Genomic DNA, 21,989 nt, shown 5'->3' with positions numbered 1-21,989 from the left:
CTGTTGCCATGTCATTTACCCTGGGATATCAAGGGCCGCACATGTGTGTGGATGTGAATGGGGGATGTTGGTGGAGTTTGGGGGGGGGCGAGATATAAGTTCCTGTTTTGCGAGTAATTTCGTCTTCTTCATTTAATCGTTTAAGCGCGCACAACCCGTGGAGAACTCCACACTTGAGACACATCATGAGGAATACGATGAAATTAGTAAAATGTCTGAGATTATGGCATTATAGAGGAAATATGAGGGCATCTTCCAGATATATCACTATTACTTATACATGTTTATGTAACTCTCATCGTCTCTGGCGGTGTGGGAAATTACGAGGAGAGAGAGAGACATGAGAGCGGAAATGCCGAGCTCTTCGTCGTGGTGAATTGCCAAAAGGGGGGGGGGGGGAAAGAGAGGGTTTTCCCGGTTTTTCCCTCCGCCACGACGACAAACTCAAAGCAGTTAAAACTGCGGAGAGACCTCAACTCACCCCAACCCAAGCACTAATTTGGGATTTCAGTGCTATAAACACGGCTTTTTCCATGTTTGCATTGCACACTTTTAACCCTTCACTTCACACAATTAAATTTTCACTTTCATTCATCTCAAAACTTGAGCATTTATATTGTTCACAAATTCCAGCCTCTATCCTAAGAACTTTTTCATCACTCTCAGCAGCTTAATTAACCATCATTGAGCTAACTCGGAAAATGTGTTAAACAAGCGCCCAGAACAGTAAAGATTTTATCAAATATCACTCTATTCAGGCAACAGGACGCTCATGTTATGTGTCAATTATGGAAAATATTTTCTCAATTTCTCAGGATGATTGCCTGATTGTGCCCTGTTGCTCAATAGCCCGGGCCATGAGTTTGTGGGGTGAGGCGATAATATTGAATGGAACAAATAGAGAGACTCGTCAATAAAGTAACCCAATGCTGGGCCACAAATGAATCCATTATGCTAATCCCCATCTACATGACCCGCGCCTCCCCAAAACTAGCTCAATTCATCCATCATCGTATCGGAAATTGTGTCAACTAAATACAAATACATTCGTAAGTGCAGAAGGAAATTCCATTTCCCTCCTCGATTATTTATAGGGTTTCACTTAGGTGCGTTTCAGTTCAATGCTGTGCCTGGCATTTGTGTCATAATACACGGCCAATAGCTGCGGTTGATAGCACATAATCCCCTTTCGAATCGATGATATTAAAAGGAGTGACAAAAGTGTCCCAATTTCTGTAGTGATGCATCAGAATTATTTCCATCGTCCTTTGTCACTCATTCACTTATTAAACAGCTTTTCAATGTGTGGCTGGGCGTTAAGACAAGACACGTGACGCCGTGAAATGTCGGTCTTTCCTACTCTGAAAGGAAGAAAATTACACCACAATCACGTCGTTGTCGCGTCAATCGCGGGTTTCGCTCATATTGATGAGGTTAATTAAAATTGCACTATTCTCTGAAGTATTTTTGAAAAGATATTCTTAGCCAATATGTAAACATGCAAACTGCTCATGCATTCATTTTGCGATGGGAAATGCGATTTCCCATTACGCAGAGTGGCGCAAATGATTGCATAAAGCAAACATGATAGTTTACTCTCCGAACTATAGCTCTGAATGATGCTATTTTTGATGTTACAACCAACTGAGAAATATTGCGAGAGAATTTTCTCTGTGCTAAAAGTGTTCTTGAATGTATTGAGAATTCATGGTATAAGATTTGTAATGAATTTGAGTGGAATGTAGAGAAACATCAGAGGGAAAGATTGTCTCGCATAAATTCACTGGGAATGCAAGTTATGTTCAATTGATGTACTTTCAAATGAAATGTCTTTTCGCCCATTGAACAGTACAAGACATTCCTGGTTCAATTGGCAAATTGGATGAATTTCACAGTTTTATGCAGAAATTTAATTTGTATACAAAGAAAAAAGAGAGAAAAACTTTTCAGATCTGTATCGAAAGGAAGCTCTGGTGCGTTTCACTTTGAGTTTTTGGAGGCAGACAAAGAAGCAATAAATTCAGCAAAAAGAGGAGCTTTCTGAGGAGACCAATTAAAGAGATTTAAGCAGGAGGAGAGGGGAGAAATGGTGGACCATGAGGGAAGAAGCATGGCTCAATTGCTTACACCTTAAACCGATTTCTATCTCAAAAGGCTCGTTGAGATTTATTCACAGAGGCACTCTGAATATTCCTCCTCTTTGCACAGCCATCTCCCATTGCTCTTCTAGGCCCAGATCCTTTTTCATCTCCGCCACCCACTTCCACTGCCGTGGAAAGCCCTCTGCCAGGGCTCTTCAGCTGTATGTACAAGGTTATTTAATAGCATTTTTATAAACAAGAAGGCAACATGAGATGACTATAGCAGGAGATATTACGCGAAAATGGAGAGTAATTAGTGTGATACACCGCACGGTGGGCATTAGGGGAGTGGCGAGGATGAAGAAGAATGGAGGAGAAATGTGATTAAGAATGAATAAATTTCATACTAAACAGGTGTTCTCTAGGAGCTTCTCCTCTTAATATCCCTGTGAATTAAGACGTGCTCTTCATTCTCGAAATGCTCTCACTCTTCCCACCCTTCTCACCCTCCGCAATTGTCTTACGCGCCATTCCGAATGTATTAAGTCTCCGGGAATAAAAGAAAATGACTGAGCGGATATTAAGTGAAGATGTCTCGCGGGAACGGCTTTTCGAAACATCTTCCAAAATGCTACACGGAAAAATTTCCCCAGCCAAAATTTAAATACCTTTTCTCATGCTCAGAAGAGCGTGAAAGAAGTTAATTTTCAAAATGCAGTATTTTTCCACATTACACCGTGTATTCTTCACTCTCCTCAATTTTCATGTGCCAAAGCTCCTTTCATCCTCCACTTTTTCGGGGTAAACTTTCACCCCACGAGAAATTATTCCAACGGCATGCCATCAGTGAAATAGATATGGAAAGTAATAATGATGATGGTGCATGGAATGCAAACGCGAGTGTGGTAATGGAATTTCCGCCTCTGTTTCGCCACGGACTCACCTCTTGTGCACAATGAAATATGCATTAGCAATCATGAGGGTTTTGCTATTTGAGAACCAAACCCAAAAACACGCTTCAACCCTTCATTGTTTCACATTTAACGCCACCGCGTCATTATTGCCATTGCATTGCAGTGGAGATTTCCATTTTTGCCAAAGGCAGAGTCACTCTTGTGACGAATGCTCTCGCTGATGGAACATCATTTTCATTCTAATGAGCTTGACGAATGACGAACAGGTTGAGCAGAAAATAGAGAAATTGAGTTTGTTAGAACATTATTTGTGGCTCAAAAATCGTCTGCTTCACTATAATTTCTGTGTTTTTCACTCAATAATCCGTGTTGTGCTTTTATGTGATAAAGAAAAGAATGCAAAATATCTATTAGTTTCAGAAAAGTACTATCGTAAATAAGTCAAGACATGAATTTGTTGCAAAATAAGCATTTTTACGCTGCCATTTCACGACGCCACGTGTCTTGTAAGACCAAGCCGCGATCATTGCCTGTGATATTATCGATGCAAAATCAACCGTGCAATATCTGCATCCAGAAAAGCTACTGCTAAATAAAATATACAATATAAACAAGCAAACAAGCATTAAAAAATGCTTTCATGAATCATGGTAAAAGTCTAATACGGAAAAATCCTTATTATCTTGTCTATGATTAGCTTTCAAGAGTGTCTCTTTGCCATTTCAGATGTTTCATTGCACGTTTTCTGTGATTTTTAACGTACTATTGTACGTGTAAATGTAGATTCCTATCAACGCTGTATCTGCTCACCATCATCACAGCACGCGTGCAATTCTGCTGGTGTGCTTTATTGGGGGTATCATCGATAAAATCTCTCATTTATTGCATTGAATTCCACTGATAGTAAACACACTTTACTGTATATTTATTTTCACAATCTGCACGAGAACGCCAAATGAATTTTCTCCGAATCCCCAGGACTGTTGTGAACATTAAAATTTAAATATTCACCCACATTGCAAATATATTTCCAATATCCACTTTAAGTGTTGCACATGCTAATGCATTTTGACGAAATTGATTTTATTCAACATAAGTTTTTGTACGGGAAAAATTAGTTTTGAGCAAAAAAGACATGTCAGAGTGAGTGAGAGAGAGAGAGCAGCAAATGGTGCTGAGATAGGAGAGTGGTTGGTAAATATTTCAAGTGTTATGGTAAATTTCCCCCACATGAGCACGTAAACTCTTTTTGGGTGAAAAATCGGTTTTCTCCCCTCATGAATGGATTGATTTGCTCATGCAAAATACAGCCAGTATTTTCCACACTCCTCCACCGGGGGGGATGAAGAGACTCGCTAGGGTGGTTTGGGGGGTGGCGAGGCAATTGAAAATGAATTTTCGAGGCACTTTCCAAAGCCCACCCTCCGCGGGGTGAAGCCACACAGCACTTCCACGAGGGGTGCAATTGTGAAAAACCCCATAATGATATTCTTGTAGATGTATTTCTCTTGCCGCGCTATTGTTTTAACATTTATCGTCATCTTTACGCTACGCCTCAGCATTGACGCCTGAACACACAGAGATACACCACCGTCGAGGGGTGAAATGGCTGCGAGGGGCGCTGTGTGTGATGGATTTTCCGGCGCTGTTCACCCCTCGGTGGATATCGTTTGGTATTTCGGTATTCTACGGGTGTTCCCACCGATAGACAAATAAATTAATTTGAACACCTTTTGTGGGTGAAACCGCCGAAAGATGCCTTTACCTGAGCTGAAGCCGCAGGCAATTTCTCAAGCCAGGAATTCATATTAGAATCATCCCCGGGGGGGTGTTTCGGTGGATCTGCAGCTCCCCGATAAAGCCCCGCGCCGCGCACGTGAGTGGCGGGCCAGAGATAAGGTCTGAAGCTCCAGCTGCAGATTAAGCATCCCGGATCTCATGCACCTCCGCTGTTTGCACTGGCAAATGCTCAAAATAGCTCCTTGGCAAATGTCACTTCCGCAGAAAATTCATTCGTGCACTTTCTGCAAAATTTAATTATCTACTTGCATGATCTTTCTTGCCGTAAAATACACACGGCGCTGGAGGAATGCAGAATGAGATGCCACAGGATAAACCAAATGACTCCTTCACAACTTTTCCTTCATACTATCTCCAAAATATTTTCTGTTTTTATTGCCCGCACATTCTAAAAACTTTCCAGAACTGCACTTCAAAAGGTTAAAATTTAGAATATTCCACTGCAATTTCCCTGTCGCCTGCCAAAAGCTCTTGCTCTACCTCGTAAAACTACGTCCCGTATAACTATTGAAGCATATATAGTGGGAGTCTTTCGCATAACCTCCCATATTTTATGAAATATTTCTACTATCGCAGAGAGTATATTTACTTTCTATTAGAGGAAAATGTCCAAATGTCACTACCATTTTTGCTATTGTGAAAACTTGATGCAATTTGCTATTTTATTTGAACGAACAAAGTGCTTCTGTAAATCAAAAAATATACTTTCCCAAGAGGCAAATAGTGTGCCTGAAATCTGTATGGCATTTCCTGACACTTTCACAGACTTTATGCAGGACCTTTTTATCATTTCAGACACTTTTAAACGGATTTGAAGGCATTTTCCATCGCTTTTTAGACTCTTAAACTGTTTTTCTAACCTGAAAGTGACATTTTTGAGGTTATGTTTGACTTTAAAGCTGATTTTTACTCAGAACTCAACCAATCGGAAGTTTTTTTTTGACAAAAATGCTCAATTTTGCCAGGAAAAACAGGAATAATCCCAGTTTAACACAAATGTGATAATTTTGGAGGTTATTTAACCGCCAGAAACAGTTTTAAATCAATCACATAACCTTAAAAAACATATAAAATTGATTTATCTGAGTAAAATATTTAAGAAAATGCCTCATTTTGTTGCAAAAGAAGCTTTTGCACCTTTTATTTTACCGCTTCCATTTTCTAACACTTCTGCAAAAGATGTACACCACTTTTGACCATAATATCTGCCCCTTGCGCTTTACACATTCACGACGAACTCTCGCTTTGTTGAGCAGAAACATAAATTACACGCACAGTTATTGTAATTGTGAAATGTTTTTGATTCATTAGATTTGTGAGGTTTTTGCTATGGAAACATGCATTAATGCAACTTGTACAAATTGCCCTCGATTTGTTTGTTTGCTATGTGGTGGATAAAATAATAAACCACGCGGCGTAATGCATAAAATATTCCCACAGCAATATATCTCAACTTGCAGGCAAAATCAATAAGATTCGCAACACCATCATTGGGAACCTTGAATATTAATTCACTTGGATATCATCAGTCATCTTGGGACGTAATTAATCCGTATCTTGTGGCACATTTTCTCCAGAAATATCCCCCAAATGAGTTCATTATCCCATCATGTGTGCCACGAAGATGGCGAAAGGATTAGGCTTGTGGGGGTGGTGGAGGCTTCCCCAGAGGCTATCAGTTCTCTCCATCGCACGCGTGTGAGTTTAAATCAAGAGCTTTTGGCTTCCATTGGGCACAATATTGATTCGATATATCCGGGGCCACTTGCCAGGGGGAGGAAAGCTCCCCGACACACACTCTTCCAATAATAAATCTCTGTCTCTTGACAATTAATCTTGCAGAGATCGAAAGTTCCACTTGCGCGCCACTTTCGCCATGGAAAATCCTCCAGACTCTGAGGAATGTCTGTCGCTATCGGAGGATATTCCGGTGTGCGTGTGTCGTCCGATGTTCTCGTGCTCCTCACGGTGTCACCCCTAATAAGATTAATTCGTTTTAAGCGAGCCTCTGCGTCTGCAGAGCACAAATTGTCGCCCGACAGAGACTGGAAGTCAGTCGGGCGGCAGGAAAACCACTTTAGACGTGAGGAGAGGTGATATCGTAGGGTTATTTATGTTTGTCTTCCATTGAATGATAATAAAAAATTATATTCAATTGCCTCTGTGCGCCACATTTTGTCCAACTCTACTATATATATATTGAACGCAGAGAAGAACACAAAATAACCGAAGGAGAAATCGCGCACAGAAGTTTGACGTGGAATCCAATAATAAAAAAATCACTAAGCAAAAAGGCGCCAAATGACAATCCTGGGACCGGAAGAGGTGGATAAGAAACTGATGGCAAACAGCTCTGCCAGAGAAATATTCGATCAAACACAGCTGGGATGAGAGATCCTGCTCGATTTATGCTCATATTTCATTCAATAAACATTTATGGGTGAAAATTGGCTAACAGGGAGCAGACAAACAAATTGTGTATTTGTGCGTGAGCGGAGTTGTACAAATATTCAGTGGGTGTTGAAGAGTCACGAGCTTCGCACACTCCGTAAATACACCGGATCCGAGTCATGGTTGAGGTTCACGGATTATGTATATCCGATCGGGTGAGAAATGAGTCGCACAGCTGAAAATAGATCATCAGAAAATCTTGCAAATATTGTGCGAAGAGACGAACGTCTCAAAGTGACTTTAATGTGTGTCTTTGAGGTTCAGTTTGACTACATTTTTCCGCAGAAACACTGGAAAATTTCCTGGAAATCCGTTCTTCAGGCGCATTTTTTTTGCGTCTTCCCATGATTTCATCGGATTTCACGCCCTTCCTCGCCCATGGGCGGCAATCCTGGGTGATACCTTTTTGGTGCCTCCGCTGCCGCCAGAAGGGATGGCAAAATCCGGCAGAGGATCTCAGGCACAAAGGGAACTCAAGCAGTAAATGTTTCCATACAGTATAACATATCACGTGTCCCACATTTTCATTCTTTTATTATAATATAAATGGATTTGATTTGGGCGCTCCGTATTATACACTTGCAATGAAAATTCCCAGCACGTCTGGGGATGATTGCAGGCCCCTCTCCAGAGGTCCGTGCGGAATGTTTTCAACAATCCATAGACGGATGGAGAATGTCTGAATTGACTCCCGAAACTTGTACATTTCCAACAAGTTAGTCAGTCACTGTATTATTCCACTATACACTTCCCTTATTATCCACCCCTTTTTCTGCTCCACCTTTCACGCTCTCCTCTTTTTCGGGGGGCGGCGGTGGCCGTGTTCATGAATAGGGCGACACGTTTTGGCCGCCCATCGGATGAGTTTTCCACACAATATGTGTTGGGCTTTTCATCGGAAATTTGTTCATCATGACCAGAAGCCCTTTTCGCTATCAATTCCAGGTGAGAATTCCCTCCATCAGGTAAAATTTCACCCCTTCTGCGCCTCCCACTGCAAACCGACTCTCTCTCTCTCTCTGGCCCGATCAGGCGGGGTGGGTGTGTTAATGAGGGTGGTGTGGGTGTGACTGGCGAAGACGTAGAACTTCATTTTGAGGATGATGTTCCTCTCCTTCAGTGTGCGCCTTTGTGAAACTCGAGTTGCTGAGAGGGTAGAAATAGAATTTCGGAAAAGAGTGAAGCTTGTTTTGTCACACGAAAAGCTTCTGCGTCGAAGGGAGATTATGCCAAAGTAATAATGTAAATGAATTTATGATCCTTCTTCTCGCGCCCAAAATCCTCAATTCTTCATGTTGACAAGCTCACTTGGATGTCAAGCTCAATTCCACGGCTTTCTCATGGCCTCTCTATGCTATCCGGATGGCATAGATTTTGCGCCATTTCTCCACCCTAATCACCCAGACTGTCGCACACATGTGGAAAGAAGTAACTTTCCAATATATTTACACGCCATATAGCGTATCATTTTCAGCCACACCCGCTTGGCGTCAGTATTTCCCGTAATTTGATCCTCATTCATCAAGATATAATCGAATATAACGCTCAATGGATTCAGATGAAGCCTGGCCGTGGAGAGTGATGGGCGCTGAGGGCAATTCAGAATGGACAATTAATGCCCCAGGATGAGCAAGGGGGAGATAATATGCCTTAAATCTATAAACCACTTGAAATTTTTAGATTTTTTGAACACTGAATTTAGTAATTATAATGAATCTCTCAAGTTTCCATCCAATATTTCCCAATAAAATTCATTTTGAAACGCTTTTAACGACCATAACCTCAAAATATCACTAAAAAGAAATTTTCTGGACCAGAAAATCATGTTATGATTTGCAAATTAACTCAAAACTACTGATTTAGTGTCAAAATTGTCCAGAACGTTTTCTAATTAAACATTTTCCAAGTTTGACTGAATCTTTGTGAGGTTATGTTCGACTTTTATACAATTCTCTGTATTTCTTGGCATCAAAAGTTCTGAATACCAATGTTAGCAATGTTACTAGCGATCTCTTCAACCAGAGCATAAGAATTGATGTTCCAGAACGCAAATTCTTCATTAATTTATCCTTGATTCGTTACATAACCTAAAAAAAAAGATTTTTACGATTGTTCTTACGCAAATATATAAAGGAAATGCAAAGAATCAGGATAATTAGTCAAAATATTGTAAGTTTTTGATCACTTCCTCTACTTCTGACTACACTATCTCCCCCTTGAAGATGAATTGAAATTAAACAAGACACGTTCGACAGAAAGCCCAAATATATCGCATGGAATTTAATTGAATATATAGTGATTAAATTCTAATGGGAAGCAATTGATCTGAATTTTTATGTAAATATTTGTATATCAAATTTCCCAATGGTGTGAAATTTTTACAGCACAGCGTTGTGCAAACAAATTTATAAAATATGCTTTAATGCGATCAAATTTAATCACTAATCAATTGCTAAGTGATTGCAGAATTAAATGTAATTGTGTAGTGATAAAGAGCCATAGCATTTCACTGTAATGGTCCGATGGAGTGAAAAATTCGATAAATTAAATTTTTAGACTATAGTTTTTTTGCAGAACGCGTAATACCCTGCGGAATCGAAATCAATTTTCTTCTGTTGATTCAATACAAATTGATGATCAAACAGAGAGAATTTCGGTGATTTTATTGGTCTACATCGGCCTCCTCAAATACGCTCTGTGTATGATTTCGTCCTGTGCTGCATGCACTCTCCTTTCCCGCCTGATTTTTCCCATCGCACAGGATACGGGTCAGTTGTGGACTCTCTGTACCTTTTGGCCACCCACATAATGAACAACAACGGGCCAAACATGCGCCCCGGGCGAGTGGAAGGAAAAATGGGAGGAAAATTGGCCCGGAGGGAAATTTGTCCAGGACTCTCTTCGGATATCATATTCCATTTGTGTTTCTTATTGCCTCAACTGTGCATGCGAACGAGGGCGAGTTATAGAATCTGGGAAGCTACACGAGGCGGAAATCACATGTTGATTTGGGATGCAGACAGCTTTATAATTTGCCCTGATGCTTTATTCCTCGGCAGCCAAACATCCATGAGATGCATACCAAATGGTCTGAGAGCGACTTGTGGATCACGAAAATTGAATCACCAATGCCATAATTCTATTGCCTCGTGCCTGAAAAATTGCTCTCCTGGCCTTCCCAAGGCGCACAGGGTGGAACTTTTCCGCTGTGCGGAATTTCCTCCACACGTGGACAATTAATTGCTCCGGGGAGGAATTTACATGGGTCACGGATTATGCAGTTAAACTGTTGCCGTGTGTCTAAATAAATTTCATGTGGAGCTTTTCGCAAAGTGAAAGCTCCATCCAATTGTTACAAATTTCAAGCACCGGATGGCGGATTTGCTCTCGCTCACAGTGGACGCCGTTTTCGGGCACGTGAAGAGATTCTCATAATTTCAACTTTCCAAACAATTCACATGGATCAAGAGATAACGACCCAAACTTGGCCCACACATGACAAAAGCCCACCAAACCATTGAGATTCTCTTTCAGTCTGGAAATCACTCAGAAAATAAAAGGGAGAGTGTGAACTTTTACAACATATCTACGCATAAAAGCTCTCCATGCGCGAAACTTGAAGCTATTAGAGGAAAAAAAAACTACAGACTTTGCACATTATTCAAATGTGATTATTTGCATTTTCACGGAAAAAAAGCTCCTTGACTTGATACAGGAAATTGAAATTGAATTGTTTCAGGATATAATCACTCCGGAAGAAAAGAAAGGAGTTGAGTTTTGAGTGAAAGTTGCTTAATTTGATGAATTTTCCACACGAAAGAACTGAGAAATATTCATCCATCAATTGAATTTCACTCTGGAATTTTATGAATTAAAGTTTTCCCAATTATCTTCTCTTTTTTTGTATGTTCAGCATCAGAAGGAAGTTTCTATGCAGAAACTTCCTTTCATCCTGGGGATATTATACACTTTATCAATTGTAAAATTCCTTCGTCTTGAAATTTTGATATTATAGCCAAAGAAGCTCACATTTGATGATCTCATGCAAGTATTCGGCAGAATGATTGTGCTAAAAAAAAATCGATGCTCTATCCTTGCCATCTCGTGAGACTTTATCCTTCTGTGCTGTGAGCCTTCGCCGAGTGTGTATAAATAATTTGAAGGCGAATGTCTCCCGCAAAATCTCTTATCCATGCAAATTTATTCGTGTCTGTGACGCTTGTTGGCGAAATTTGTATTGTCTTCCGTTGGATCACGAGTGGGTTTGGAGGCTGTACATTTTGGCGTTGAGGAGAAGAAAGGAAAAGAAAAAAAAGATTGTACACTGAATTATTTCTTGCAATTCACACAAACTCCAACCAGCAAATGCGGAAGTGTAAGCACACCCATGTGTAATATGTTGAATAAATATGCTGTCGAGTGTGAGTGTGAATCATATTGCGAGGATTCAGCTCAAGATATGTGCATATTTCACAATTTTCTACACTCTACGAAGAGGCAATATTCAATATTCCACGATTTTGGGCAATTCTCACCAAGAGGCAGATGCTTGCTCGCTGCCATACATCTCGCAACATGCTCCCCCGGGGGTGGAGGGAGGGAAGAGCAGACTCCTCTACCCCACCCCCTCGCCAGCGCGATCCTGTGGCGAATCCTCAAAAATTGTGTCACATTCACCTGACTGATTTCCCTCTCTAAATTCCCTGATAATCCACTTTTGGTCTCCACAATTAAGTTTATCGCGTCCCAAAAGCCCTCACTGAATTTTTTTTCTTTCCTTCTGCCTCCTTTTATATTTCCCCCTCCCCACCTTGGGCAGGAAAGACAGGAGGAGGAGGGAAAAAAATGTCAGATTGGGGAGTGGAAAATGAAGAATGAGACGAGAGAGAATCAGAGAAAATCCCATGGGAAAAATTAACATAATCCTGGAAGCAATTTCTTTTATTAATAGAGTCTTTTCCGCGGCATTGAGAGGTGGTGTGAGAGAGTCGTTTAAAATTGATTGAGATGAATTTTATATGCGGAAATGCTAGTCTCACGTGAAATGATCAATTTTCCAAAACATGAGATTTTGCCTCATGAGCGAGGCAATTTCAAATATTGACTCAATTTCATCTCTTTCTTTCCACACACTTTTGCCATTGATGTTGTTGCCACGAAACAACCATCATTTTTCAATCAAATCGCCCCAACCGCCATTCTGCACCCTTTCTGCCTATCGCTGTGACTTCTATCCATTGTCAGGGACTCATCCAGCAGCAAGGGGCAGATAATTCAGTCAGAAGTGGTGTACAGGTCAGAAGAAGTACTTAAGAAGTGGCAGTGTTCAAAAGCTTACAAAATTCCAATCAAGAGTGCTTATTTCACTGACAAATTATCCCAATTCCTTGGATTTCTTCGATTTTCACACAGAAACAATAATTAAAATCTTTTTTCTAGATTATGTAACGAATCACGGACAGATTTAGTGAAAAATTCGCATTCTAACACATCAATTCTTAAGCTAAAGTCGAACAAATCGCAAATTCAGTGCTTTTCTGAACCTTTTATGCGAAGAAACACATGCAAATTGTATTGAATTCAAACATAACCTCAAAAATAGCCATGTGAAATTGAAAATCGTTAATTTAGAAAACTTTTTGGACAATTTTGAGTCTAAATCAGCAGTTTTAGGTTCATTTTGTGATCTAGAAAGCTTCCAAACGAAGCTTTTAAAGATCTCTTAGTTATATTTTGAGGTTATGGTCGGAAAAGACGTCCAAAAATGCGTTTTTAAATCGATTCTTACAGAAATATCGTATGGAAACTTCAAAGATTTATTATAATTTGGGAATTTAAGTGAAAACAGTCTAAAAACTTCAAGTTCTCGAAGTGTACAAATTTAAGGCATATTATCTCCCCCTTGTCTAACAGCGCATTAAAGCCTCTCTGTGGAAAGTTACTTTGGGAAACATAGAGAATTAGACATGCTTTTCTGTGATGTAGAATTAAATTTGACCTTATTTCGCATTCACCATCGATTTAATGAAGGATATCGATTGAAGCCTGGAGGCAATGATGTGGAGTTTTTCGAGTGGAATGAAATGTTTCAGTAAGTTCTTTAATTTTCCTTCCCCGGCATTCTCATTTTGTCTGTCTCTTCCGCTGTTAAACTCCTCAACGCTTCTCCATCAATTCCAGCGGAATTCTGGGGCATTTCAAAGTGTCACAGAGGGAAACTTTTTCCTCAAGCCTTCCCAGACAGTTCGATTGAATTCTTTCAGCAGCCCCAAAACTGACCATTTGTGTAAGCAAAATTAAATTAAATAAACAACACTCTTTGTTTGGATGTCCTCATTTCCAATTCAGGTGGTTAAATGATAACATTATTATCTTTTCATCAGGACATACATTAATTAAATTGACAACCAACATGTGATCATTCATCACAAAAAGCAATCTATTTGGGTTTCAGGCAGAATTTTCAATTGAAAAATAACGACTAATTAGAATTTCCCGGAATAATGCTGCTAAATATCATCTGACATGCGAAATGTCTTCCTCTTTTTTCCACCGTGACAAAGAAAAGCCAATAAAGTTGCTTGTTTGTCTCCTGCAACCCCTATTTTGCCAAGGGGTGAGAGAGTGAGTGAAGGAAGGTGTGCGGCACAAATGGCAATATTTAACGACATGGCACCGAAAAGAATAGCTCTTGTGGAATTATTAAATTTAATATTTATAGAGGGTTGAAGGGTGGTTGGAAGGATGTGCCTGAAGAGTGGATAAAAAGGCTCTTTTGCGGCATCTGACGCGGCTACAACTCCTCATGCAGGCATTCCAGATCGTCGTGCGACACGTAGAAAGTTCAAACTTGAGCACACCCTGGGAAAAATGCCCGAATGGCGGTGCGAAAACAGAGAAATTGATATGGGAAAAGGTGTGTGTGAATTTGCTAGTCTCGCGCTATCCACGTATATGCAAATGAGCGACGAGAGCGCAACTTTGGGCCTCAAACCAACCCCCAGCAAATAGTGGCAGTATTGTGACAAACTCTCTGGTGTATAATGTAAAATAATTTATAATGGCAAAAGTGGTTGCCAGCGCTCTAGTGTGCTATGTAATTATTCACATAAAACCACTCTTTAATCATTTCAACTGGTGTGTATTCAATTTTCATGATTTACTCAAACATTTCAATTATTCACTGAATATTACAATATTTCAAACTGCCTCTCCAGTCTCTCTCTCTCTCTCTCTCTCTCTCTCTCTCTATTGCGCTTATTTATGACGAAAACAACCACTCATTCGCCTCTCCATCTGCCCTCACATTCAAGTAATTTAATTCCTCACCATTCGATTTGCCATTGTCAATCGATTGAAATGTGTTCACCATCCAGGAGTATGTCTCTTTTTAATTACTCTTTTCACCTCGGACATTCGCGCGAGTCGACCATTTGAGAATTGCATTTTTAATTTAGCCATACATGAGGTTTGCCCGATGAAAAACACTTCCCGGAGATTCATTAAAAACTCACGCGACTCCATTGGGAATTTTATAGTCGCAGTAAATTTGAGATTTTACATTCTCAAGCAATGTCATTTGCACACATTTCTGCAATACTCATCCTTAATGACTTCGCTTGAGGAATACAAAATCTGTTTGCAATTTACACCGCTCATGAGTGAAAGACTTGAGCTTTAGCGGATTATGTGCAGAAATTTTCCACCGCCTTCATTACAATGCAAGAAAATTTGTCGTGCTTTTGTGGAGGTTAAATACATTTAAAATATTTCATGCTCAGTTGGAATTATCATCTGACAAGTGTAATCTTAATACGAATAATGAAAATCTCACCATTCTTACGTTCACACAATCTTCCTTCTTATTGGCATTTCTATGTCGCGTTATGAAGATGTGAAGAGCCTCGAATACTTCCAGCTTCTTCTGGCTGTTCAACAAATTCCCAATCAATAAGTAATCCTTTAAAAGCATTAATAATGCACTTTATTTGTCCATCACTTCGCATAATATCATAAACATACTGACAAACTTTCGTGGAAACTTTTACTGACACTGAACAGCGACACTTTTCCGCTGTAAATAATTTAACTATCAATAAAAGTTGCGGAACTCTTCTGTGAACTGTGAAGGGCGATATTTATTGGGGATTCAGCACTTAATTTGCGAAATATTGAAATAAGCGCGCAACTTTGGCCCCGAGACTGTGGCAATTGACATAGTTTTTCATCCTAAAATTGACTGCTGAGGATGTCTCAAGGCGAGGGATTGTATTTATTGCCTAAGCCACGAACTGTACGAGATTATTTAGTGAGCAGTTGTCTGCGTATCGAAAAAGGGAAAACTTTCCCAACCATATTTTCACCATTAAATTTTATATACTCTCAGGATAAATTACGCAGAATTTTGTATTTTCACCCTTGCATAGCATGGAAAATCGGCGAGGTTTCGAGTCAACTCATCCCGGACAAACCCCCAGCGTTGGAATTTTGCTCATACAATATCAAAATTCTATCTATCAACATCTCTCCATCGCTCCACGTCCGCAAGAGCAACGAAAGTGCTCTATATATGCGTAATTATAAAATTACTTGCCTCTGGCTTGAATTCCCAGATAATTTATCATTGTCGCTGTTGTGTCTAAGAGAAAATTTCACTTGTGCCGGGGGTTTTCCGAGGATATCTCTCTCCTCGCAAGGGATGTGAAAATGCCGAAGCGGGAATGTGCGGCTGATGACATAAGCGATGGAAAATGCTGGGAAGATTGAAAATGGCTTCTCTATCGAATCAAACTTGAATTAATTGGAAGCATAAAATTTAATTTGCGCCAATTAGTCTGAACCCAATTTGAGTGCCGTGTAGCATCTTATATTTTACATCCCAGCCAACACTTATAAACACATAAAGTATTTTCTTGATGGTGTTAATTAAATTCTTCAGTGTTAAATTGATAAACTGATACGAGGAGTGGATTTTCTGCCCGATGGCTGCCAAGCATTTTCACACTTCGCGTCCCGTTGTAACGGTTGAGGAATTTTCATTACCCCCTCGAGTGTGGGGTGTGTTTTCGGGGGGAGAGAGAAAAAAGAAACTTTCCCTTGCCAGACAGTGTCACCAAAGACGATGAGGTCCACTTTTCCACAGACGAACAGCGCCAAATTTTGCACAAGTATTTTCACAGCAAACAGTCGCGCTGTCGGTGTGTATCAGATGGCGCTAAGAAGGGCATAAAAAAAGGACGAAAAGGCGGTTTTTGTAATATATTTTTATTTTGTCTCACAATATTTATACTGGCGCGAGATTTCTTGTGATGTCGTCAACGAGCAAATCTCCCAATGTGACACTTGTTTATACCATAAACATCCCTCAAGTCCTTCCCAGCATTGAGAATAATTTAATTAAATCCGTCCGGGAAGTGCGATAAAGTATTCACTCGTTTCATGCCCCAGATTAAGATACAAACCCCCACGAAGAAGTATTAAGCTGAGGCATTTTCAAAATTAAAATCTGCGGTAATGACATCTAGCATGGCTTCCCATTCAATTCCATTCCCAAATGTCAGCTAAGGATGTGCAGAAACTTTCAATAAATTCTCCTGATTTTGCCCATCCTTCGCCACACACTCTGCGGGAAGCGAAACTCCATGGCTTGACTTCATGGGGGAAAATGGGCGGGAGAGACAGGAAAAATGGGGACACGAGGAAATAGAGAAATGCTCCTTAAATGGACCATTTTCGGGATAGCACAAGACAGGATTTCCAGTGCAGAGAATATGTGCTTATTTTCATAAATTTCTCGCTACATTAGGCGGTAATGCAAGGCGAAATTCCCTTAAAGTGTTTGGCAAAAAATTATGAGCTTCCTTGAGAGCTTTCTTTGGGAATAATTTCATATAAATATTAATAACAAGGATGCGATATTTTTGCAAGTGAATAGAAAACGATGAAAAGTCAAAATCGCCATTTATCTCGCGTAATCCACAAGAATCAAATGTAATAATTATTTTCTGGATGCTCCAGTTGATTTTCTTGCTATTTATTGGCTTTTCAGTCAATTCATCAATCAAAAATCAAAAGATATGACAAATATTATACTCATTTAAAAACAAAGAATATTTTAGGGAGATTTGAGACAATTTTCTTAGAAAAAATGCAAGGCGTAAACCATGAATTGTCGTCTTTTTATAGTTTCTTATTCACTTGTCGATTTACATTGATCTTTCTTCCTTCTTCAGAGTCAAAAACATTAAGTCGACAGAATTTCTGCTTATGGCAAAAAGTGTCTTTGGACTATAAGCAAACAATAGTGTTGGAAATTGAAGAAAAATGCTTGATTGAAAGCTCTTCAGCGGGTATTTTTCTCATCTTCGCTCTCATCAAAGAAAACACACACACAAGAATTCTTATCGTCGCTTGGAGGAGAAGAAGAAGAAAAAAAACCGATTAAGACGAAAAAGTGAAACAAGGAAAAGTACTAAAGAGAGACTCGAAGTCGGCGTGTGAAAAATATGCTGATGCCAAGAGTTGACGCGATTGTCAAGTTTTCCTAAAATTCCACCCGGTTTGAGATGAAATGTCTGTTCTTCATTTGCCTGAAAAACTGGAGTGACTTTTTTCTGCGCTCTGTGTCGATCACATTGCTTTTGGAACTTTTATCCTTCCGCCAAACTTTCTCAACCATGAATTCATTGTGACTTTGCCGCGCACTCAATCTCAAATCAACGTAGCCCCCGAAAAGTTTAAGTCTATCAAAATGTGTGTGTGTGTGGCCTTTGAGGGAGAGAAAATTCCGGGAATTTTGTGAGATTTGCCGTAAAGCTCAGAGAAAAGCGCGCGCGCGTGCCTCGGCTGGGATTTGGCGAATCTGCTGGACAGATTGTGGCCCATTGAAAAGTCCTCACAGCGTGACAGCTGACCCGAAGCTAATCCCATTGGAGGATGACCACAAACTAAGGGCCAGAATTTCCATGCTTTTCGCCCCCGCCGTGCATATCTCAGACGATAAATCAAAATGCTATTTGGCCATTTTATATGCCCATTTTACCCTCTGGGAGAAAGTAAAAAGGATACAGAAAATCCTGCCGGTGCCACCCATCTGTGGGTCTCGCAATCATTAAATACTCTCCCCTTGGAAGCAGAGGGCGGGATAAGTAACCCTTTCAGTCATACTTCTCCATAGTGAAACTGATCCCTTCTCTCTCTCTCTCTTTCGCTGTTTGATGAGAAGTGAGTGACTCTCACTTGAAACCATCAATCAGGATGCTTTTAGAGTAATTCAATAGATCAGATCAGCAAATATCAATATATTTTCTTACATGTCATCAATGCATTTTCATCGATGAACTCGTAATTTGTATTTACTCTGCAGCTTTTGTGAATATTTGCATTGCACCATTATCTGCGAGTCCCGAAATGTTACACCATGAAGCTTAAGTATCAGCAGAAATTCAGGGCGATACTCTTCCATTATGTGTGTGTGTGTCCTTAATCAGGAAGTAGAGAAGCGAAAGAAGACGTTCTCCACCTCCTCTGACTTGCTTTTTCCCCCCTCATTCACTCACATGGGAGTCTCATTTATCCATCAAATCGTGAATCAGCCTCCCCAAAAGTGGCCCGATAATGGAAGACACACGCTGAGGGAAGTTTGAATTTGCATTGCATAATCTTTGGGGGAGGGGAATCAATTTGCAGAAAATCCTCCTTAATTTACTGCCAAGTCACTCAATTAAAATCTTTGGCAAAATTGCGAGGAGTTTTTATCAGTTTGACTAACAAGATTTGTGTGATTGGGGGAATTGTTCTGAGAGTCCTTTTCTCTTCAATTGCAGCTGAGCGAGGATCTTGGCTACGTGCTGTACTCGGCTCTGGGCTCCTTCTACATCCCCAGCTGCATCATGGTGTTCGTGTACATCAGGATCTACTTCGCTGCGAAGCGGAGAGCGAGAAGGGGCATCAAGAAACCGCCCAGGAAGTCAGCCACGAATGAGCAGGTAAGAATCCGCGCGATTCTAGTGTTTGAGAGCAAGAAACCACGCCATTTCTCCCCCCTGATTCAGGTGACCAGCTTCACGACCAGTCCATGCAAAGCCGGGACACGTCCAATGCCCTCAGTGCCTAGCACGGCGCCCAACACGCCGGTACAAACGCAGCCCGACCCGCCAAAGCTGCAGCCCTCGATCGCGACGATCGAGGCGCGCGCCAACACGGCCAACACGCCCTCCGTCATGGCCATCCCCAACATCACGTGCGACTTCGCGTCGGACGTGTCCACGAGCGAGGCGTGCGACGCCGTGGACCCCAACTACGGCAAGGACACCCTCAAAGTCAGCACGATCGTGACGACGCACGCGCCCGGCATTCGCGCCTCGTCAAATGGCACGGCGTCCAACGACATGCCGACCACGGTCGGCCGATGCAGGGCCCTGTCCGTGGGAATCGACACGGACATGGTCAGTGAATTCGATCCGTCGAGCTCGGACTCGGGCGTGGTGAGTAGATGTGCAGTTGTAAAACCACTTAAGATGAAACTTTGTCAACCAATTTTCGGGAAAAAGAACCACCGCAAGAAGGACCCGCAAAAGCACACCCAAATTCACATGCACAAGCCCTCCGTGGGCGCCATGGAGCTGGAGCCGGCGATACCCAAGATCCAGAAGCAGCGCGATCCGGAGAAGGAGAAGCGACGCATCGCAAGGAAGAAGGAGAAGCGCGCCACGCTGATTCTCGGCCTGATCATGGGCAGCTTCATTGCCTGCTGGCTGCCCTTCTTCTTCCTCTACATCCTCACGCCGCTGTGCACAAAGTGCCAAATACCCGAGTCCGCCTTCGCCATCGCCTTCTGGCTCGGCTACATGAACTCCGCCCTCAATCCCGCCATCTACACCATCTTCAACAAGGACTTCCGGCGCGCCTTCCGCCGCATCCTCTTCAAGTGATGTTTGGCGTACGTGTGCTGCTACCGTTGCGTCTACAGGAGCATCGAAAAGGCTACCGAACGGGCAATGGGCAGCACACCGATGGGCTATGGCGGCTATCTGGCGCGCCGCTAGACTCCCGCCGCACAACAACCCCATCTGCGGAGGTCCGCCGGCCTGAAATCAGCCAAAAGCCCTCCCCTGTGATTCAACCACCCCCCCGCGAGCGGACCTCCAACTCTAGGCTAGCGAACTCGTCAAATTCTGTGTATCTGCGTGGAAGTGCAAGCGTGAATGCGTGATAGCCAAAGGTGAGATTGCTCTTAGACATAATTCTAACACCAGCAATAAATAGAGATCATGTTGAGTTGTAACAGAGACATATTAAACATTAAATAGTTGAGCATATATAGAAAAGGATCTAAACACCAATTACCGTAGTTAAATATTCCTTAGCTAAGTCTCGTATTGAACTTTGAATTTAGAGATGGTTAATGCCAAGAAAAGGAGAGCAAAACTTATACAAAGATGGTTTCCACAGTAATATAAGTGTACAGGATTATCTCCGCAGGAGGATGCAAGAACCTCTCTTATCAGTGTTTATCGAAGTCTATTTAAATGTTATGGTATTGTAGGCAAGACGCAGAGGATGTTATGACGCAACATTTCTCCCCCGCGGAGAGTCATAAACGAAGTGTAGAATATTTGCATAATAAACATATTGATGTTTAGACCATAAAAAAAAATTCTCGATAGATTGACAACTTTTGTTGATTTTTTTTATCGATTTCTTTCTTACATCTCAATTTCTGTTGGATTTGTACGACATTGTAAAGAAAGAAACGTTATTTCTCATGCACACAAGGCTTTGTGTGCATTTGAAGCTCATCTTCCAGAGTGTGTTGAAAGACAGATTATAGATATAATATATTGTGTAGGATAATATAACATGCATATATAGATAACTTGGAAATCTAATATACTACTATCTGTGTTCAGATAGGTTTAGGCGCGTGATGATGCAAAATGGTGGGTTTTTGCGTGAGAGATTTGGAGGTAAAACGTGTAACAACAATGACATAAATTCTGTGATAATTTAAAAGAGATGAACTCTATAATGTTCTCTGTATATAAAGCATAAATCTCATGAAACACACACACAAAAAATCTCAACTCTCCATACTCACCCTGTACAGAATCTCTTGGGTTTTTTCCCCTCTGTTGCCAGAGGATGACAGCTCTGGAGAGAGACACAATTTCCATGGCATTGAGCATTCTCTATCCTCTGCAGAATGTTATCACGAGCCCCGAAGGATGGCGAATTGTAGCAACAATAATAGTCTGTGCGAAAAATCAAACAATGCACAACTTGGTCCCTGATACGACCGTAGTTTGGCTAAGAACTACCGGCAAAAAATGGCGACAGAGAAGATGACGCCAGCGGAGGAGTTCGAAAAAGTTTTTTTAAGGCCAAAACAGACGCTGTCATCCTTGAATTTCACTCCCTTTCCCCCCCACCCCGCCTTTCCGTCGAAAGTCGATTCGCTGGTGGGCTTAAGAGGGCACAATTTCATCCCCCCATAAACGCCTCAGGCTTTCCGAAATTTCCGTAGAACTAATTTCACGACTATATATTTTCTTAGGATAATTTAACCAGGAAAAAAAAGAGAGAAAAGAATTGCGATAAAAAAATATATGGTATGGAGAAAAGATAACGCATCGTGGGATTTTAGGGCGAAATGGAAATGTTTGAGGTAAGGAAGAAAAGAAGGAAACCAATTTCAAATTGAACATTTATATTAGATAAGAGGGAGTTTTCACAATCACCCACA

The 21,989-nt window shown here is 41.1% G+C and overlaps 1 protein-coding gene across 1 annotated transcript in view; it reads left to right on the top strand.

Moving 5' to 3' along the window:
- LOC132262724 (alpha-2B adrenergic receptor-like) overlaps positions 1-20,950 on the top strand; it is a 37,078-nt gene extending 16,128 nt beyond the window's left edge. The window contains exons 3-4 of the mRNA XM_059762078.1: positions 19,072-19,233; positions 19,300-20,950. Coding sequence (XP_059618061.1) covers positions 19,072-19,233; positions 19,300-20,178 — 1,041 coding nt within the window. The 3' untranslated portion in view covers positions 20,179-20,950. The remainder of the gene's footprint in view (positions 1-19,071; positions 19,234-19,299) is intronic.
- Positions 20,951-21,989: the final 1,039 nt, after the last annotated feature.

Source organism: Phlebotomus argentipes, unplaced genomic scaffold (genome assembly GCF_947086385.1).
Source record: "Phlebotomus argentipes unplaced genomic scaffold, Phlebotomus argentipes genome assembly contig_59, whole genome shotgun sequence".
NCBI lineage: Eukaryota > Metazoa > Arthropoda > Insecta > Diptera > Psychodidae > Phlebotomus > Phlebotomus argentipes.
Note: the sequence above shows the minus strand (reverse complement) of the source record. Positions and strands in the feature narration are given on the sequence as shown.